The sequence below is a fragment of the Amblyomma americanum genome, chromosome 3 (genome assembly GCF_052857255.1).
Source record: "Amblyomma americanum isolate KBUSLIRL-KWMA chromosome 3, ASM5285725v1, whole genome shotgun sequence".
NCBI classification, from domain to species: domain Eukaryota; kingdom Metazoa; phylum Arthropoda; class Arachnida; order Ixodida; family Ixodidae; genus Amblyomma; species Amblyomma americanum.
Genome location: NC_135499.1, coordinates 39,667,029 through 39,689,304, shown reverse-complemented (window position 1 = coordinate 39,689,304; position 22,276 = coordinate 39,667,029). Strand labels below are relative to the sequence as shown.

Sequence of the window (22,276 nt, the reverse complement as noted above, 5' to 3'; positions counted from 1 at the left end):
CCGTGCACTCCTGCCCACGAGCTCGCTGACACAACATCAAGCGTACCCTCAGCAGCATTATAGGCAAGTTGGCTGGCAGTATGCAGTAGAGGATTCCCCATCTCGTGCAGTGCTTACAAGAATTTATGCCAAACCTTGCATGAACGTGCAGTAACTCAAAGTTTAAACTGTGCTTTAGGTGCAGTATCATAGCCAGACATAAATGTGGCTTATGTGGGTCAGGTGAAGTGTTTCAAGCTCATTCCTGCCCAGAACGAGAGCACTCATTCCACTGATGAGCCCAAGATGGTGCTACCAGTACCATCGCTGCAAAATGTTGCTTTTAGAGAGATAGCTCTACTCCTATCATGACCCTCGTCCGGCGAGTTTCGGTGTACGACCTCTGGCTCCACAATTTGACCTCTAAGCCACATGTGTTTCTAGTCACGTACAACGTGCATGCCAGCTGCTGTGGAGAGAAGCGGAGAGGGTAGCCACGTACATCGTGCATGCCTCAGAGATGAGGAGGAGGGTAGCGGCATCCCAGCAGATGCACGCGCCGCCGCAGAGAGGCGGAGGAGGGTAGCAGCATCCCAGCAGGTGCGCGCACCAGGCGCGGAGAGGTGGAGGAGGGTAGTTGCCGTGCTACGCATGCGTGCGCCACCGCAAAGAGCTCTGGCAGATGCCCGTTCTGTTTGCGCGCTGTGGAGAGGAGGAAAGAGGGCCTCCATAGTGTGCTGCATACTCCCTCCGTAACATCACACACCACGATCAAGTGGAGTGGAAAAGCGTCTGCCGGCATCGCATGCGCAGGGCATGAAAGTGGGTTCTGCATAGAACGCCGGTGTACTTTAATGCGTTCAACAGAACGCTGGTTGTGTGCAATGCAACGCCCGCCGCGGAGAGCTCCGGCAGATGTGCACTCCGCAGCCGCGTTGCGGAGAGGAGGACAGGAGGCAACCCAGGTGTGTGCTGCCTACTCCCTTCACGATGTCACGCACCTTGACTGTGTGAATCGAGAAAGCGTCTGCCGGCATCGCATGCGCAAGGCATGAAAGTGGGTTCTGCATAGAACGCCGGTGCACTTTGATGCGTTCAACAGAACGCTGGTTGTGTGTGATGCAACGGCCGCCGCGGAGAGCTCCAGCAGATGTGCGCTCCGCAGCCGCATTGCGGAGAGGAGGACAGGGGGCATCCCAGGTGTGTTCTGCCTACTTCATTCATGATGTCACGCACCTTGACTGAGAGAAGCGGGAAAGTGTCTGCCGACATCGCATTCGCAGGGCATGAAAGTGGGTTCTGCATAGAATGCCGGTGCACTTTGAAGCGTTCAACAGAACGCTGGTTGTGTGCAATGCCACACCCGCCGCGGAGAGCTCCGGCAGAACTGCACTCTGCAGCCGCGTTGTGGAGAGGAGGACAGGAGGCATCCCAGGTGTGTGCTGCCTACTCCCTTCACGACGCCACGCACCTTGACTGAGTGAAGCGGGACAGTGTCTGCCGGCATCGCATGCGCAGGGCATGAAAGTGGGTTCTGCATAGAACGCCAGTAAACTTTGATGTGTTCAACAGAACGCTGGTTGTGTGCGATGCAACACCCACCGCGGAGAGCTCCAGCAGATGTGCACTCCGCAGCCGTGTTGCAGAAAGGAGGACAGGAGGCATTCCAGGTGTGTGCTGCCTACTCCCTTCATGACGTCTCGCACATTGAGTGAGGCGGAAAAGCGTCTGCCGGCATCGCATGCGCAAGGCATGAAAGTGGGTTCTGCATAGAATGCCGGTGCACTTTGATGCGTTCAACAGAATGCTGGTTGTGTGCGATGCAGCACCCGACGAGGAGAGCTCCGGAAGATGTGCGCACTGCAGCCGTGTTGCGGAGAGGAGGACAGGAGGCATCCGAGGTGTGTGCTGCCTACTCCCTCCATGACGTCACGCACCTTGACTGAGTGAAGCGGGAAAGCGTCTGCCGGCATCGCATGCGCAAGGCATGAAAGTGGGTTCTGCTTAGAACGCCGGTGCACTTTGATGCGTTCAACAGAACGCTGATTGTGTGCGATGCAACGCTCGCCGCGGAGAGCTCCGGCAGGTGTGCGCTCCGTAGCCGCGTTGCAGAGAGGAGGCATCCCAGATGTGAGCTGCTTACTCCCTTCATGCCTACTCCCTTCATACAATAAGAACATAATCTCGGAGACATCATGCAAGCGCCAAGCAAGGGGGATAAAAGAAATATTAGATAATGTTGGCGATAACACCGATCCCTGAGGAATGCCGCGAAGAGGCACAAATGATCCGATGGCCTCACCACTGAGGCGTATGGCAAAGTGTCGGCCTTCAAGGAAGGATTTAACAAAATTGCGCACTCTAACGGGGAAATGCAGCATGTCAAGCGATTCCAGGATGGCAGCATGACTAATATTATCGTACGCCTTTTCAACGTCCATGGCCAGCACAGTACGTACATTGCGGCTGTGAGTTGAGGCCAGAACTGCTGACGCCAAGACAGCTAGTCCATCTTCTGTACCTATGGACGTACGAAAACCAATTTTGGGCGGGATGGTAGAAACCATGGTGCTCAAGCCACCACGACAGTCGTGTGGCAAGCATTTTTTCGGTAAGCTTGCATAATGTTGGCGTAAGCAATATAGGCCGGAAATTTCCAAGGTCTGTCGGTGGCTTCCCTGACTTTGGTATGGGGATCACAATAGCTGACTTCCAATTTTCTGGTACAACGCCTTCTATCCATACCTTGTTGATGGTGGCGAGGAGTTGAGGCAGTACAGCGGAACTTAAGTTCTTGTAAACCTCGTACGGAATGGAGTCCAGACGGGGCGCAGTCTTCCGACGGGCCTCGTCTATTGCTGCAAGCAACTCGGGCATTGAAAATGTGCTTGCAATTCCCTCGGCGTCGGCTGTAGATGGGAGCTTATCGACACATGCTGGAATGGCAGCCAAGGGGGCTCCTATGACTCTTGGAGGCAACACATCATACTTGGGGAAAAACTTTCGCGCTGCCTCTCTGGCGAAATCATCCGGAGCTAAGTTAGCTGCGAAGCATGGTGTGGCCGCTGCGTCAGGACAACGGAATCCATGTTCCATTGCACGAAACGTTCGCCAGAGAGCAGCATTCGATGACTTTGTCGAGAACTGCTCCCACCACGCATGCCACTGCCGTCGCGAGAGATCGCGTTTATATCTGCGAGCCTTGGCAGTAAGGTAATTCAGCCTTGTCCGTGCTTGCACAGAAGTCGGGTCTCGGGAAGCTGCCATCTCCACTTGTCGGCGAGCAGCCCACAGGTTAAGCAGACCAACATCCAGCGCCGGGCGATTCACGTCCGTCCAGGTGACAGCAGTAGCCTTGTTCAGCGCAGTTTGTCAGCAGTCTACAAGTAGTGTAGATGATTGCAGAGAGAGACCTTCGACGGTGATGCAAAACTTGTCCCAATTGACCACAGAGCACCTACAGTGTAATCGGCGGGCCATTGATGGATGGAGACCGATGATGATAGGATGGTGGTCCCTACCCCAGCAGTCTGGCTCCAGGTGCCACAATGGAGTCCCGGGTCCTGACCACCACGTATGGTCCTGAGCATATGTTGGACTGCGAGCATGATGCACAGTCCACGTTGCTGAATCTGGATGGCTGAGTAAAACAAACAGCGCATCTGCGAATGCGTCACGCACACGCCTACCACAGGGGCTAGAAGTGGGGTACCCCCAGTCCGGATGAGGGGCGTTAAAGTCACCACCGACTAAAACAGGCCACCTTGGGTGCTGTCGTCGTAGAGTTAATAACTACCCCAGATTAATGCGGGAGGGAGCTCCGCCGGCTGGTCTTACATAGTATGACACGACCACAACAGTTGCCTTGGGAACCTTCACAGCCACTGCGACTACCTCTTGATATGAGGTGCACCAGTTTTCTAGAGAGAGGCGAACTTGAGGAAAACGCGCATCAACGTACACCGCCGCTTTTCCCGGAGGGGCAACAGTGTGCACACAACGGTCGTTCATTGAAGGAGACGTGTATCCATTAAAGCCCGGAATGGATGGCAAGGCATTGGTCTCCTGCAGTAGCAGGGCCCACACCTGGAGCTTGTTCATGCGAAGTCGTGATTTGAGCTCTCCCAGCTTTGTGGAGAGGCCTCTGCAGTTCCATTGGAGCACACCACAACAACGTGTACTCGCCATTTTCGAATAGGCTTCCAAGCATTGTAATAGAAAACTGATGTCAGGTTAGATAACTGGTTTACCATAAATCGGAGGAGGGATGTTGTTGAGTTATCCTGCAGTGCTGCAGAAGACCTGGTAGAGTCTGCGAAAAACGCATGACGGCTGGACGTAGTCGAAGGCGCTGCAGCATTGATTGGCGTGGAGTGGGATTCCACTGGTTGTCTACGGCGAGCAAGCAGTTCACGGCGTTGCCATAGCTTAGAGACCTCTGCTAAAAGGCCTATTTGGTCGTCAACTGCTGCCATGTCCTCACGCAGAGGTTCCAGTATGCTGTGCTTTTGTGTAGCTTGAAGGCGACGGCGATCCTTGCGCACTTTATCGCTGTACGACGGTTGGGCAGGGGCTGCAGGTGGATTGGGTTCAGAAAGCTCCTGCCAGTCGTCTTCATCCCACTGAAGAGCCGCAAACCTGTCGAATGTCTGTATCGGGGCTCTGTTTTCAATTGGAGGCACTTGCTTACGGATCCCATGCCGAACCTTCTAAGTTGCTTTCTGTTTTGTTGGGCAAGTTGGAGAGGTGATCTCGTGGTCGTCAGTCTTGCAAAGTCCGCACCTGTAAGACGGTGTGCCTTGTGGCCGAGCCTCATCTTGCGTTGCAAGAGGGCATGATCGGCGCATGTGGCCAGGTCTGAAACAGCTGTAGCAATAGACAGCACTCGGTTTTTAAGGGCGAGGCCGCAGAATACAGCCATAGTAGTAAAGTCGTTCTGGGAGAGTTGGTGGGCCCTGTAGTGTGACGATGCACGAGTGACCCTTTCCCATATACCGCGCTTGGATGACATGGTGGGTTGGAGAGTACAGCTCACGCTGGAAGGTCGTCTGGTCTTCGGCAACGTCGACGTTGTAAACAACACAGCGTTGTAGGTCCGAACCTTCTACTAGGTACACCTGGACCAGCACCGAGACCTCGCTTGTAATCGATATGCACTTGAGCGTTTGCAGACGCTCGACAGCAGCCAAAGTCGGGAGCCACACAGCGATGGTATTAGATTTCGTTCTAGATGTGAAGCCACGAAAACCTTTGGTCCCAAGACACTCGTCCAGGTTCGCCTGAAGAATCCTGTTCGGAATGTCTGTCAGGCTTTTGGCTGCCAGAGCTTTAATGGCCACTTAATACGATACCGATCCCGATGTCGGCATAGCCACCTGGTTGGCATACGCTGGGCAGGAACGCTTGCCTTGTGAGCTGCAGTTGGTAGAAGACGAATCCTGTGCAGTGTCCCCTGATAGGCGCTTTTGAGAACTGCGGGAAGCCGGTGGCACGGATGGAGGTGCCGAAGACAGGTCCATTGGAGAGCTCTCCTCCTCACGCTGCACGGTTGAAGCCCCATCCAGCAGTGGAGGCTGGGCAGCCATTGCCGAGTTCCGCCCAGAGGGCAGATCGCTCACGGGCTGAGGTGCATTTGAAGAAGGCAGGATGTGCGCTGCCGCTGATGGACCGGGAGCAGGGACCAACGCCGGTGAACCCACCTCTGCCAGCGCGTCACCGGTGGCTCTAGGCCTAGCCTTGGAGCCCAGTCCAGCTGCCGGGATGACTGAAGGACATTTGCTTACTGCCACCCAATCAGACGGCGCATGAGCCTCGGGAGCTCCTTCAAATGCTGCGAAGTCAGTTCTCTTGATATAAGGAACGTATTTATGCGGATGACGAGATTTTTTCACTGGAGCTATGTGCAGCCGCCTTAGCAGGGACACTTCGTCTTCTTCTTTGGATGTGCACTACACGCTTTGGATGTCCACTACGTTGTTCGCCGCTCACCCCGTGCCCGCACAGCCCCACTGCACCCGAACGAGACGAGCCGGAGGCGATGCAGTCGCGCGCCATCTGTTGGGGCAGCGTCGTACATTGCGAGGAGAAGGAGGAGGGATTTTTCGTACATGGGGAGGAGGAGATATTTTTTGCTCACGGCCGACGCCACCGGTTTTTCTGCGACACGAGCTCCTTAATGCTGTCGCGTTAAAACATTGCAACCAGCGCTTATATCATCGGAGCTATGCTCAACATTCAGCCTAGCAGCATTGCACCCCTTTAAGAATTTTTAAATTTTGGTTTTATTTGGTTCACCGCCTCTGCAGACGGTGGAGATTTCAGACTAATTCTGATCGAATCAGGCAAGTAGTCACCCAAAGTATACAACCATGAGATCTAGAGGCGTGGACTCGAGGAAGCCAAGCGAAGTGGACTGCACAATAAAGCAAAAGCACGTCAAAGGCATGCACTTTTGTGCAGTATGTGCTGACAATATCTTATGACAGGTAGGGTTGTTGTCGCATCCCGTATTCTCACGAGCTTTCACGGGAGGCCGTTAGGTATGGTAGTTTGAGAAATATACATTAAAATATTTACTACTTTCTACTTATTTCTTTTACAAAATAATGTTGTTTCGGTCACTCTCAGTGCCGCAGCTATCATTTTGGCCAGAAATTTTGGCGGAAAATTTTTTGCTCACTATCCCTTGAAATAATATTCCGACCAGGTCAAGGCAATTGCCTTCAATTTAGTATTAGTAGAGGAATATTTTTAAAATACACCTCTTCTTTAATACTTTGTCTTATGTTTAGATGAGAAAACCTGAAATGTTGTGCGAAGCCAACTTGGCTCCTGGTATGGCAGGTCTAGCACATTTCCATATCTGAGTGCACCAGAATCTATAAAAGTAAAACAGAAATTGTGCAGCACCATTACGGAATGAGCGCGGCCTAGTCAGTGACTTGCACATAAGTGACATTAGTAAATGTTAATAAATGTAATTAAATGTTAGTAAATGTATGCCAAGAGTTGGCATACTGATTCAACCAGTGTCACAGAAAAACAGCAAGATAGTATACTAAACATTTCCACAAGGAGCTCAGAAAGCAGACCACCCATTTGGATGAGTCCGGGACAGCAAAATATCAGCATCTGGTGGCAGCATTGTAGGCGAACACATGCAGCCACAATAAAGAAGGCATCGCATATTCCGGTTTTCTCCCATCAGGCACCATGTGTTTTGTTCGGCTTTATGGCAAATAGGCAACTCAGGCCATCATAAGCCAATCTCAAGGTAAGGGGAAATTATTTTCTGCAGAAATTTTTTTACAAATACTATTCATCAGTGGTGTAGAAGGAGTAAAACATTGTTTTGCATTACCTACGATAAAGGAAGAAAGAAATTTTATGAATGGCACCATATGTGACGTGTGGCTCAAGCAGAGTCCCGAGAAGGGCAGGGTCACTCACCAGGTGGACGCAGCTGGGTGTCTGCAGGCAGTAGAAGAGGTGCACCACGAAGGGGCTGCAACTGACTGCCAGGGCATTGCGCTCGGCAAGCACTGGAACCAGAGAGACCTGACCTATGCCACCTGCACCCACCATTCGCAACACGAGACAAGGCACAAGCTGCCCAGACAACAGCAAACAACTCCTGCCAAGAATCAGCCATGTTCAAATAGCTGCCGCAGTGATAACACATTCCCCCTCCCCCACTGGCTCTTGTCTGAGAGTAAACATTGCAAAAAACTTGGGGGCCTTCTCAATCACATTCTTAACGAAGAAAATGCAATAGCATTCGGAAGCTGGTCTACCCCACAAAATTCCAAAAGACCCCCAAAACACATGAAACAGGCCCACCCCACAATATGGATTAAGGTGGATTAGTGGGTGAATTAAGGTGGTTAGTGAGGATTTATGAGTGGGTTATTATAGATCAGAGGGTCGGTTTAATGTGCTCCCATATGATAATCCAATGGAAGATACATGAACATTCTGAGTCCTCAGAGCTTCAAATTTGGTGGTGTTGATTTCATGACCCTCTCTACAAATCGGGGAATTCCCATGCACAGAACCATGTCTTTCAACAAACCATCCCACCACTCTCTTGACAGGAGTGCTGCGCAGGCGTTCAAGTCATGACCCTTTCCCCAGAATGAAAACATAGCCTGCTACTCCCACTCACCACAATTGCTTCCCACAAATATGGAACAACACAAGGGCGTCTAGAGAAGAGAGCTCCAAACGATGCACGTTGATGCTCGCATGCCACTCTGTCTTTCCAGGACCTTCCTTTGCCACCAAGCATAGCTTGCCCGCAACAGTATTAAAGGAAACCTGCTCCACATGGTCTTCCTATTTCCTCTTATATTGTCCTGCAGTCCACTAGCAAAGGTTGTTTCTCATTGCTGCCACCACACAGTCTTTTTTTTTTTAAGTGCTGCAGTATCTTTTGCCCCCAGCAGCATGGCTGGGCTGGGTGAAGCAGGGCCACGGCTACAGATGGGTATGCTTCTCTCCATCCATGTGCATGTTAGTTTTAAAGGTTAGCTGCAATTGTGTCTGCAGTAACCGGCACCGTTGAGGCTCGCAATTCTTCAGAGTGGCAGACAATGTTTTCGGTTCACTGAAATGAGCGGCACAGAACTCGAGAATAGGTGGTGTTTCACCTTGGTCGACCATGTTCTTGTGGACCATTTCACTCTTCTTTACCACCTTGATGGCAAACAGCTGGTCCGAGTGGTCCTTCTTGCGTGCCAGGTAGACCTTGCTGCATACAGTCCCTCTATTAGCAACCTAACACTGCCCACACAGACTGGCCCTATGAATGCAAGGGAAAAAGACTAGCTCCAAACTAGCTGCATGCAGTCAGCCTCTCTCTTGAGAATGCTGCTCCAAAAGGCACAGCAGCGCCCCCAAGCACCCCCAAGCAAAGGTTGTGGTGCAGCAACCATTTTCATTTCTTCCCCCAGCCAGAGGGCCCAAAGTCTTGACCACATTAGTGTGGCAAAAACGCTTTTAAGCAAATGTAATAAGCTGAGAAAGCAGAATGCTGACACAGGACTCAATATTTAGCAAAATATATGCTGCATCATAGATGCCTTTTGTTTAGCTGGCAGGGATAGCACCTCAAGCCTTACAGTAAACACTTTAATTTGGCAAACAAAGAATAAGCCTGCAAGACATAGCATAGCTAAGGCCCTTAACTTTCTGCGGTAGAAAATTCTAAATTCTATATATGCACAATGAAGAACCCGCAAAGTTCTGCGGGAAGAATAAGACACATTATAAAAACATGCAAGTTTATTTTTTGAGCATATGCGTGGCATGTTGCAGCGGTCCATCTTCTAAAATTGAAGAAGGCAGTAGTAAATCAGCATTGAGTAATGTTTCCTGTTATCTTCATTCAAAGAATGGTGCTTGTTTGATACTAGACCTCCATAACAACTGATCGAACGCTCCGCGTCAACAGAGTTGATTGTGATAGACAAATATTTGAAAACAATGAAATAGTGTGTTAGAGTCACTTCTTCCATTCCAGCCATGAAAGACATGACATTGAAATCTCCGCCTTGTTTGCATTGCTTAGAAAGAAACTGTGCGAGGTCTCTGTCACTGGGCTTCAGTTCTCAGGCAGTTTTCATGTAATACTTGCCACTCAGCAGCTCGGACTGGCAATTCTTGATTAAGTCCCTGCACACCTGCAAACTCCAAACTTTTTTTTTCTGGTAGAGACTTGACCTGTAGCAGACCCTCCTTCGGCTTTGGTTGACCTGAATGGAGTGGGATTTCGTTATAATCGTAATAATATTTCTTTAAAATTTTCCTGAGGTCTCGAACTCCCCTCATGTTATAATCGTGCAAATAAGGTAATTTCCTTTTGTCCTGCCATTCCTACTGATGTCCGTAACAACAACTGTATAAAAAAATTGGAATTTGGCTGCCAACACAAAATTCCAGGGAAAATGCTTTATGGTTTATGAGAGTTTAGCGTCCTAAAGCAACTCAGGCTATGAGAGACGCCGCAGTGAAAAGCTCCAGATAATTTCGACCACCTTTGGTTCTTTCACATGCACTGACATCATCGCACAGTGCACGAGCCTGAAGCATTTCGCCTCCATCGAAATGCGACTGCCGAAGCCGGGATCGAACCTGCGTCTGCACCATAACCACTGAGCCACTGCAACACCTTAGCACTATTTGGCTACAACTGCAGAAAAATGAGCATTCTTTAGCAAATCTTCCTTAAGAAACCAACTGCGGCTTCACAGAGGAATCGGCGCTGCATCTGAAGGTGGACAGCTGAAGGTCTGCTAGACTGATTCTACACCTTTGAAACGCTGATTTAGCATCTCAATTATCTTCCAGCCATCTCTCAATTTTTATAGGCTGCTCAATAGTGAATGCATTTTGTGGTTTCCGAGAATAAGTCTGTGTCAAATGATACTGCTGCATGTATGCTTCTTAAGTCAGAGAGTTGTACCGCCACCTGGTCTTTCTGATGAGCCAGCCAAATGCCAAGCTACCGTAAACAGCGACAAAGAAAAACATATGTTGAAGCACACAAGTCAGGTTAAAGGTAAAAAGATTTGCTAAAGAATGCTCTCATAGATGAAGCAAGGCTTATTTTGAAACTAGCACTGCATGTGCAAGTTCAGGGCACTGGCCAGGGCTTCCCCCATTTTCATTCTGCTTTCCTTGTACCTTATAAGACACAGCCCATACACAGCCGCATTTGTGGTGCCTGACATTGAAATGTCTACGGCTGGGCACTTACAAAGGGTAACGTCGTCCACTTCGGCCAAATCACTGGCCATTGCAAGGTCGCTTAAAAGTCTCTCTTTCTGCAGACCACAGAGAGTTGTCATTCTGCTGACTCAAAGTCTGCACTACAGCGCCTGGCCTGTGACGAGGGATACCTAGCCTCTGTGTTCTCACCTGGCTGAGGAAGCTACAGCTGAAAGAGTTTAAAGTTTTCCAGTGGCTACCATCCGACGTTGGAGCCGCTAGTAACACAGCGGCAGACCTTCTTGCTCAAGAAGCCCACCTTTATCCATTGTTACTGGCTGTCCCAAATGACAATAACTTCGCTAGGCAGCTAGTGGTGCAGCAGTTTTCTGAACTTCAGCCACTTCTGCACCTCCCTTGCATTAGGCAAGGCTTGTCATGCGACAGAACCACTCTCTTGCATCAAGTATGCACTAGCTATGCCTATATGCTGGTGTGGCTGCACAAGGTTCACTGCACCACCTCAAATATGTGTGCACACTGTGACATTGTGGCCAAAGTGAACCATTTCGTTTTAGTGTGCCCGCCTCTTTGTGCCGAGCGTGAGGCACTCCTGGGAAACCTGAGGAGACTGCACATTCCCATGGACAACTTCTCACGCATCGTGCACCCTGAGGAGCGTTGATTAGTTTCCCGATCACTGCTTCACTGCTGAAGATTTTAGAGGATACTGGCCTTATGGGACAGTGGTAGGGATGCAATCTCTTAAATCAGTGACTCAGGTGGAGCAATTGCCGACAGTAGGGTGCCTCGATGCACGTGCCCCCCTCTGCCGCTCTATGGAGGGTGTCACTGACACCTTGGCAAGGGCGCGTGTAATATTTGTGCCCACTCCTTGTCCCACCTGCGTCAGTTGCACGCGTGGCGGCCTGTTTTCCACCGACTGAAATTTTCCTTGGCCGCTAGACGGGGAAGACATGGTGGGGTGTTGCGTGCCTGCATGTGCAAATCACTCCCGAAATGGCTGAAGAATCTTTGTATTTCCGAGAGATCTGAAAAGAAGGCTCCTGCGGACTGCAAAGGTGAAACGTGGCAAGTGGCAGCCGGCCAACACTCTTTGTTTCGTTTCCTTGCTGCTTGGCCCGCAGTTACGTATACTGCTTTAAAGGTGCACTAAAGAGGAATCTGAACTCATCTTTTTAACGCGGGAACTCGATCTACTCGTTCCAGGCATGCTTAGAAACTTGGAATTATTGTCTTGTGCGGCCGATAACCCTAATTAAATCGGATTAAACGTCCCGGCTACCGCCTTTTTTTTTGGACTCAACGCGGTAGGTAGGAGGGGTCAACCAACGCGTCAGCCAGTCCGGTGGCGGCTTCGCTTCCGCATTTATTTTGTTTTTTAGGTTTCTGTGAATATACAGCTTCCGTCGCAGACCATATAATCGCAAATTAGGCCCACGGAAATAAAAATACACGTGGACTCTTTCATTTACGTATCACTCCGCCGATGGCAGAGCGGCAAGCCACCACGGGACTGGCTGACGCGTTGTTTAAACGACTCCTCCTACCTACCGCATTGAGTTATGCCAGCATATACCGCGGAATCGTGTATTGTGCTTAAAATGCTTAGCCAATGTACACTTCAGGACGCGCAGTTGCAGCCATAAATCGCATATTTAGTGTAAAACAACTAAGTTGCAAGGAATAAGGGACCTTGGTCTGAACAGAACACATGAAATACATGCACACATTACGTGCCCGGACCTTTATGCTCTAGCCCTCTGCCACTCGTAATCTGTTTGCCTAAAGCTGCAAATGTCTCTTACTGATTAGAATGGATATGAAAGCGAACCCATCAGAGATTGTTACATCATAGCTTTTATCCGAAATTCTCAAGAAAATAGGTAAAGGCGCAAACGCTGCGAGACATTATTCAAGTTTAAGATTCCGTTGGTTGAGTACCAATATAATAGCATCGAAATATTTCGAGCTCTTGATTTTTACTGCCTGTGTGGTGATCAGTAGTTCTAATACTAGACCAGTGATTGTTTTATACACCATTTGCAAAATTCCAAAAGCCAAACTTCCTGTATAGCAAATGTCCCTTCACCATGGCAGCCCGGCCTAGAAGTTGGGTGCAGCTCTGTATTCTAGTATCTTAAGCCTCATACCACTTTGCTCGCATGTGACGAACAATGCGGCCTCACCGCATTTCACCCTTCTTCAACAAAAGCAGTGTCCTCCTAAAAGAGAGCAACAGTTACTGTGCCTTTCGTTTCCTATAACCACAATTATTGAAGCGAAAAGCTTCACTACGCTAGGTAAAGCAGTAATCGCGCAGTCCGGATAATGACTTTGAACGACCTTCAGCCCAACCACGTTAGCCGTGTATGACCATATGTGGTACATTTATGGTGTCAAACCCTTTACCCCTGACCTTGACCCATGGCCTTTAGTTGACCTCTGATATTGGTTGAACTTTGGTGTGTTGTGTTGGGTTTTATGGCACATAGGCAACTGAGGCCATCATGCGCCAAAAACAAGGTATAGGAAGTCTTTTGTTGAATATTATAGAAATGTAAAAATCATCCCTGGTGTAGAGGCCCTCAAACATTAATACTACCTAGTGAACGCATACACAAATTGTAGAAATGGCTACTAGTAAAAGCTTTAAAGAGGGCTGAGTAACCTCAGTAGCTTTCATTGGCTGTGGAAGGATATCGAGGCTCCTGACCAATCAATATAAAAGCCTCAGCCTTCTTCTCAGGCATGAGAAAGTGGCTGAGGTGAGGTGAAGTGTCAGACCAGTGGGTAAAAAATTTAGTCTCTTGAGAAATCCCGTTTCGTTAAGAAAGGTTTTAATTGCATCATCTCCTAAAACCAGTGCGGGATAAAAAGGAATGTATTCGTTATAGAACTGAGTAAAGTACTTCTTCCTTAGTTTTTCCAGGCCCGCACAAGAAATTAAAATGTGGTTAACCATAACTTCATGTCCGCATTTTTCGCAGACAGGTCAATCTTGTTTTGTCAGTAGGAAATTGTGTGTGAGGTGCGTGTGTCCTATACAAAGATGGCACATAATCACTTCCCTAAAACGCTTCTGGTGGGTGCAGAACTTCCATTCACCTATGCTGGTTTTACATTGTGTAATTTGTTATTTACTTAGTTGTTCCACGCCGACTGCCAGTTCGGTCATATTTTACGATGAATTAAGTTAATGCAATCTTTGAACGGTATATGTACTTTCTTTACATGCTGATAACGAGCTCAAGCAGTGCAGAAGTCTTCTCTTTCGTTGCCTTTAATTCCAGTACGGCTTGGTACCCAGCAGAGTTTTGCGTTTTGTCCTTTAGCTGCGGCTATTACTATGTTGTGTATAATATCACCAGAAATAGGAGTGGCTGCATTTCTAGAGTGAAGGGCTGTAAGCACGCTTAGCGAGTCTATGTATATGATACTGTTTGCGAGGTTCTCGTTCACTATTTTTTGTACAGCTCCAGAGATTGCGTAACATTCGGCAGTGAAAATGAAGGCACACTGTGGAAGCCTTACTATTTCAATCCAATTCTTTTATACCACTGCTTTTCCTACGTTGGCATCTGTTTTTGGAACTTCTGTATAAAAAGCTCTCAAAGTACTGTACTTTTCTCCAGTGCAAGAAATTCTTGTATTATATGTTGTGGAGTTCGTTTCTTCCGGAAGTCTGTAAGAGTAAAATCGCACATTGCAGGGAAATTGTGCCATGGAGGTAGCGCGTCTCATCTTTGTGCAATACCAGGTAATGTGTTTAGGACGCCAAGATTCTGGCACACCTCTTCTGGCCTGGTAGCTTCTGGTTTGTTGTTAAAGAGCGTTCGAGATGGGCACTTAATAGCTACATGGTAACATATATGTTTTTGTAGGGAACGGATTTTTAGAGTGTACAAGCAGGTAAGCATGGTTCTTCTCTCTGTAAGTGATGGTTCATTAGTTTCTATGTATAGGCTGTTAATGGGTGATGTCCGGTATGCACCAATGGAAAGACGTTAACCTAAATTATGCACTGGATCCAGTCGTTTGGGGTACTATGCTCTCGCTGACCCATATACGTACATCCGTAACCAAAGATAGAGCGTACCACGGCGCGATAAATTTGCAAAAAACATGTCCTGTCAGCACCCCAACATTTGCGTGACAGTACCTTGAGTATATTTAGGGATCTGGAGGCTTTCTTTTTCAGTGCGTTTATATGGGGCAGGAAAGTGAGTTTTTTATCAAAGGTTATCCCTAGAAATTTTTGCTCATTTTTGACGGGTATCTGTGTTCCGTTCAGGTGTATGAATGGGTCAACTTGTATGCCGCGTTTCAGCGAGAAAAGGATGGCTACTGTTTTCTGTGTGGAAAACTGGAGACCGTTCTGATCTGCCCATGTCACTAGTTTATTCACTGTCAACAGTATTTGCCTCTCGCATGTTGCAATGTTTGAGGATGCGCAGGCTATTCGAACATCATCAACGTACACTGAATACAGGATGGACTTTGGGATTATTTTACGTATGGAATTCATTTTTATAATAAACAATGTCATGCTTAAAATACATCCCTGAGGAACCCCGTTCTCTTGAACAAAGCTCCTGGACAGGTTGATCCCAGGCGTATTTGAAATGAGCGGTCCAAAAGGAAGTCAGTGAGGCAGTTTAACATCCTACCGCAGATACCTTGGTTGCCTAGGCCGCGGAGGATCCCAAACCTCCAGGTTGTACCATACGCTTGCTCCATATCGAAGAAAACGGCAAGACAGTGCTGTTTGTGTATAAAAGCTTCTCTTATTGTGCTTTCGAGGCAAACTAAATGATCTGTCGTTGAGCATCCCTTTTTATAACCGCACTGATGGGCATCAAGAAGTTCGCGGATTTCAAGGACAAATGTTAATCTTATATTAAGGACACTTTCAAAAGATTTCGCGAGACAGCTTGTAAGGGCTAGCGGCCTATAGCTACAAGGAAAAGTTGGTGGTTTTCCAGGTTTCAGGAAGGGCACTATCACTGCTGTTTTCCACGCTTTAGGCTTTTTTGCTTCTATGAATATTTTGTTAAAGAAATTTAAGAGTGCCCCTATGGCAGGCTGAGAAAGATGGGCAAGCATTTCGTAGTGTATCTGATTGGGTCCTGGTGCAGTTTTTTTTTTCCGGCAGACAGTACTCTATTTCTTGGAGAGTAATTAAATTGTTGTATTGTTCTTTTCCCCCTCCGCTTATTAAAAGTTTTTGTTTTTCAGCTATATTTTTGCGTTTAAGAAGTGACTGCGTATAGTGAGACGACTGGAAACTGCAGCGAAGTGTTTCCCCAAAATGTCTGCCTGTTCCCTTATGCTTGTTTGTGTGCCAGGTGTTGTTACAAGAGGAACTGTGAATGGTGAGAAGGTGCCATTTAATTTTTGAACCTGCTCCCACGTTTTTTTTTATGTAATTTGAGTGTTTAAAGATGAAATGTAACTCTGCCAAGAAGCTTTCTCAGCACTGCGGCGGACGTACCGAGCTCTGGCTCTTGCCTTTTTAAAATGTACGAGGTTTTCTTGTGTTGGGTACTTGCGAAATTTACCCCAAGCTCTATTTTGTTGTTTTTTTTTCTTCCTCGCATTCTCTTGTCCACCACACTTTGTTTTTGTGGCACAACTCCTGAAGACTGAGGAATAGCTAATTTTGTGGCAGTAATAATACAATTCATGAACATTTCTTTTATCTCATTGATGCTGACGTTTTCTAAAGCTATATCTTCTAAACTGCCTTGTGCTCTAAAAATTTCCCAGTCTGCTAAATGCAGCTTCCAACGTCGCGGTTTAGTTGGGATGATTTCCGGTGCAGATGTCAAAATTATTATTACAGGAATGTGATCGCTGCCATATGGGTTGTCGATAACGTCCCATTTAAAATTGTTCAAAACAGATGGTGAACTAAAAGACAAATCTAAACAGCTCATATTGCCCGAGGTTGGCAAGCAGTATATGGCCTTTTCCGTGTTTAAAAGACATATTGTTTGTGAGAATAAAATCCTCGATTGTTTGCCCCCTAGAGTCGCATCGCTCACTTCCCCAAAAAGGGGAGTAAGCGTTAAAATCTCCAACTACCAGATATGGCTCTGGAAGTTCACCTATCAGTTCTTGTAGATCATGAACTGTTATTGTAAAATGTGGAGGAATGTTTACAGAACAGATTGTTAGTGTTTTGTAGCTGACGATGCTGACAGCAACCGCCTCAAGTTTTTTTTTGAGCTTGATTTCTTGAGCAGGGATGCCGCTTTGAATGAAAATCGCAATGCCCCCCGAGAGTCGATTTGCCTGCTCTCGATCGCGTCTAAATGTTTTATATTGTTTCAGGATATGCACATGTTGCGGACCACGATTGGTCTCCTGAAGACATAAAACTATCAGTAATATTGACCCTAAAATGTGTTATGTCACTGTAATTCCGCATAAGTTCTCTACAATTCCACTGAATTAAAAAAGCCATGTTTATGCATTTGAGAGGAAATGAAAGGGGATTTACTTAGGCGGTGGGCCCGTTATGAGGGGCCTGTCTTTTTTTCGCTCAAAAGAGCTGTTCCGCTGCTGCAGAGTGGGTGGACTGGGGTTACATCCATCACCTCGGCAGAGGTGCTGGAGGACCGCGCAGCCGTGGTTGTGTTAGTTTCAGGCCTCCCCTGAAGGGGGGAGTCCTGCGGGATGCCGACCCATTGTCCGGCGCTCCCTGCTTTGTCAATGGTAGGGCCGCTTTCGCTGTCCCTGCCTCGGACGTGGATGGCCCTGCCATAGGCTCGGTGGGAGTGGCCTTGGCAGGTGCCGGAGTGCTGTGTGGTGCTACGCCCCTGCGCACCACATCAGCGAAGTTCTGTTTTGCTGTGAAAGAGAATGTGTTCGTAAGCGCCAAACGCCTTCTCGCTTCTTTAAATGAAATGTTTTCCTTCGTCTTTATAGTGATTATCTCTTTTTCTTTCTTCCAGGACGGACACGCCCTGGAATATGCAGCATGGTCTCCTTCACAGTCTGCGCAGCGCGGGGCTGCATCACATTCATCAGAATGGTGATCCTTCGAAGCACATTTTGCGCAAGTTTTGCGACTGCGGCAACTCTGTGAGCCGTGGTCGAACCTTTGACAATTGAAACATCTGCTGGGGTTAGGTATACTATATGGTCTTACATTAACTTTCAAATATCCCACGTCGATTCTGTCGGGCAATGTGCTGGTGTTGAAAGTAAGGAACAAGTGCTTTGTGTCTATTTCATTATTGTCCTTCCGGATCTTGATTTGGTGCACATCTATGATGTCTTGGTCGCTGAGCCCTTCGAGCATTTCTTTTTCAGTGATGCGTACAAAATCAGTTTCTGATATTACACCTCGGACAGTGTTCAGTGATCGATGTGCTGTTATGGATACCGCGATGTCCCCTATAGAAGCAATGTTTGAAAGTTTCGAGCACTGGATGCACTTGTGCAGTTCAAGGAAAAGGTCGCCGCTGGCCATTTTTGAGACCTTGTAGCAAGGGCCCAAGGTATCGGTTAAACATTTGGACACAAGGAATGGAGATATTACTATTGATTGTTTTTCATCGCTTCGACTATGGATTACGTGAAACTTGGTGAATGCTGATTTCTTTTTGGCAAAAAAATCTGTTGCTTAGTTCCCCCTCTCTTGAGAGAGCGATCTGGTTTTGAAAGGAGGGGAGCCATAAAAAAATTGTTTTTCGGTCATGGTGCCAGCAAGGGGACGGGACAGGAACTTTCATTGAAAGCAAGTCCTGCCTGGTGCAAGCTGTACACCTCAACTATAACCAAATATGACGCAACTCAGGGCAGTTGGTCACACAAGGTTAACCCTCACCGCCAGGAAGAAAGGAAAAGGAAAGTGAGTAGGAGATAGGAGAGTTGTGAGAAAGAGAAAGATGGAGGGGGGACAGGAAAAGGCGACTGCCAATTTCTCCCGCAGGTCAGCCTGGAGGTGCCGTCTACAGGAAGCTGGGGCCAAAGTAGTGTGTTGCCTCCACCGGGGGGCCTTAAGTGTCCAAACGCTCGGTATCGGCTCAACAACCAGGATCACCTTTTCCCCGGACACGGCGATACCATGCACGGCTAAGCGCAGGTGCTTGGGTCTGTGGTGATGCACTGTTCACCATCATCCCCTTGCGTGGATGTCCCTGCGGATGCTCGGGAACCCGTGGCGTCGCCACTCACCAACGCCTGCAAGCTGCAGACGCCCCCCTGCGGGGGGTTGAACTTTGGGTTGACCTTTAACCTTAAGAACATCCGATGGGGTGATGTGAACCCATGTGATGACATCCAATGGGGGTGTCGTAAAACCATGTGATACCACATCACAGCCACATGGTCGTGTGGGTATATACTGAATGGCTGTCGCAAGCATGTAGCGGAGCTGCCATGGACGAACCTCAAACGTTAAGCAAGCGCCCTTGCTTTTCGCTGAATTCCAGGGTTAGCCAAGTTAAGCCTCTGCCAATTTATATTTTTAAGGCCCGATAAAATGCCGACTTTGCACAAACAGGTTTCGCAAAATATGGTATAATATTGGATGTCACAAGTACATTCCAAATACCGCACTTTAGCATCGTTTGTATGTGTGCGTTTGTGTGCTCACAAAAAATAACTGCATTATAATAGGCAGCCACAGAGGTCCTTGACTTCACCAAAAGTATGACATTTTATCAACTGAGTAATCCACCTTGTATTTAAATTGATAGGTGTCGCTTCGTGAGCGAAATAGTTTACTTTCAAGGAAGCGCATTCGGCACCAGTGCGCGCTCCCGAAGCGCGATGAAAAGAGTGGGCACAAATATGCCAGACACCACAGAAGACGACGCAGTTGTCTCCACCCCAGGAGAGGGCCATTGAGGCACCCTTGAGGCACCCTAGCCTACAGAGCTCTGTAAGGCTAATCCCAGCTGTATATTTACACCACCACCACTGCCATCCCCTCCCAAAAAAATAAAGCAAAATCATATGTCTGCAGAACCGTTATGGCTTAAATGTGCATTTCACGAGATTCGCTAGAATTACGAGAACGTGTGCCTTGCTAAGTTATTTTAAAACCCAAAAATAAACACAGTTCAAGACGCACCATTAAGTTACCAAACAGCACTATGGCAATGTGAAGAAAAAAGTGCCTTGAATAATCTTAGCAACACTGCCGTAGAGTGCTGATTTGAGGACCTGTTCACCAGAAGTTGTCCAATAACAATGCTTCTGCACTCATGCACTGTGTAGTTAAAAAGAAAAACTACATAATTTGCAAAAAATGCACAGCAGAAAGAAAATTCAATGTCTCAAAATGTGTAATACAAAAGCAGCAAAAATAAATACAATGCTTTTTCCCAAACTTGCACTGGTAGCACTATTATCGGTGGCTTGTTGATTAACATTCAGCCTGGGCTGTTGCCAACTGCAAGTTTTCCCAGTAGCATGCTGACCCTCAACAAATCTACCATTATGGCGACTTACCCAAACGCGCCGCGGCTGATTGGCTTAAGCATCACAAAGTCGTCAATACTTGGGAACTGCAATGAGAAACATTATGAACAACCCTGGGCAGCAGTGGTTGCAGCACTTCTTAACACAGGTTACACTATAGTAAGGCAACAAAAGCATCTTGCTTGCTCTACAACCAATACCCACAGGTTGGCGAAGACACCGTTGCCATGACTGATCGGACCCACCCGACATCACCAACCCCAGCTGCTTGAGGAACTGTAAACCACATCTGCCCTTCACTTTTCGCTCTTCTAACCACAGGTTGGCGGCTAATTTCTTTTTTTGTTGTTGTTGTGCTTAGCGGCGCATAAGCATCTAAGACTATCATGTGCCAAGCTCAAGGTGTAGGAAAATTGTTTTCTGCTGAATTTTACTAACACGTTAAAAACCATCAGTGGTGGCAAATTTTTTTTTTGTGTAGTGCTATTCTTCCTGTTTACTGCCATTACTCCTCTGCATTGCTTTGCATCATGCCAACGAAGTCAAAGGCCTTACGGCTGAAGTAGCAACAGTGAAAGCAAGCCCTGAAATGGTCAACAAATTGTATGAGTAAAGCAGACACATGACGTGCTGATGGACGAAAACTGGACATTTACAAATGAAAACAACACTGCTCGAATGGATGGCCTTAGTTGAGGAATGCTCACATTTCAATATTGTAGAACGAACTTTTTGTAAATCGTGCAGGCGACCGGGGTCAAAGCTGGATGCCTCATTATGACTGCTCATATTGACACTGTGAATTATGCCCCCACTAAGGATGGAACTGATAGTATTGCATGTTTCTGTTCAAGAACGAAAAAAAAAAAACTGCAGGCAATGCTAAGAATGCATGATTAACTGCCGGCATAGGCACTTTTGCAAATGGAGATAAGCCACCGTAAGTACGTCAACGAGCACGTGACGCCCAAGAAAAAGTGTTTATGTGGCAAGGCCCTTGATCAAAAGGATAGAAATTTCGTGGTTCATAACTGCACTATTAAGGTCAGGCACAAGAGAAGGTTTTTTTTAGATAAAAAAAAATGCATGCTATACATACAGTTACATTTTTTCTTTCTTTTTGTTTTTTCCACTTTTTTTCCCCTTAAACCATCCTTTTGTAAAAGTATTTTCTCAGGCCTTCAAACAAGAACACTGCTAAAAAGAAAGTCATCAGCATTATTACTGATCCACAGTCTTCTTACTGAATCAATAATAATTATGTGGATCCACTCATCCACAGGATTATTACTGATCTACAGTCTTTGTAAGCATCATGAGAATCTTGATTCTCAAAGGCACTTTCTCGCTTGTATGCTAATCAGAAACTTGACTATCAGCTGATGAAGAAAATATGTGGTTTGCCAAGGTATGCATCCGAATTTCCCAGTTGTGATACTTATGGCAGCAGTGGCTCTACCATTTTTGTTCAATCATCACTGCCGTAAATTCGTCGTGCTGATTTTGACTTTAACCTTCATGGACTCTGCAAGACTGGCTAGAATTTGATGAAACTTAATGTCCCTCAATAACTGTGATACAAGAATTGCTTCCATTTATTGATCCCCCCTACCAGCAGTTCTTACCTCAGGGCCTCCTAGTGTAATATGTAAAACTCTTGCTTGGGCTAGTTGGTTCATGCTTGAAGATGTAATGAAAACTGCCCACCAAATGAGGTCAAAAGTAGAACACACACGACTGTTGTGTTTGTTCTACTTTTGTCTTCGTTTGTTGCACCATTTTGATTACATCTTCTAGTGTAAATTGTATTATCCATTCAATGCTATTGTATGTTCAATACTGTATGAATTTGGAACAATACGACACTGCATCCGAGCATAAAATGAAATGCCACACTTGCATGTTGGACAAAAAAAGATTATTGGTTATAAGTTCTTTGCAGTTTATTCATCGCATTTTTCCTTTCCATACATTGCAGCACTGTTCTTTCGCACATGAAGTGCGAAATAAATTTGCACTTCCATAGCCTCGCTAAACCCGGCACACACCCATACACGTGGACGATACTGATGCCTTCAGAATTTGTAAACTTGTAATCTCTTTGTTTGGGGAAACTCAATGAATGCCGAAG

At 47.1% G+C, this 22,276-nt stretch overlaps 1 protein-coding gene across 3 annotated transcripts in view; it reads right to left on the bottom strand.

Moving 5' to 3' along the window:
• The window catches only part of gwl (serine/threonine-protein kinase greatwall), a 130,622-nt gene that overhangs the window by 98,425 nt on the left and 9,921 nt on the right, over positions 1 to 22,276 (bottom strand). The window contains exons 2-4 of one of the 3 annotated variants that reach the window (XM_077657282.1): positions 20,176 to 20,231; positions 8,628 to 8,728; positions 7,429 to 7,520 (exon numbers count right to left, since the gene is read on the bottom strand). In XM_077657282.1, coding sequence (XP_077513408.1) covers positions 7,429 to 7,520; positions 8,628 to 8,728; positions 20,176 to 20,231 — 249 coding nt within the window. The other 2 variants (XM_077657283.1, XR_013313225.1) reach the window with 2 other exon arrangements.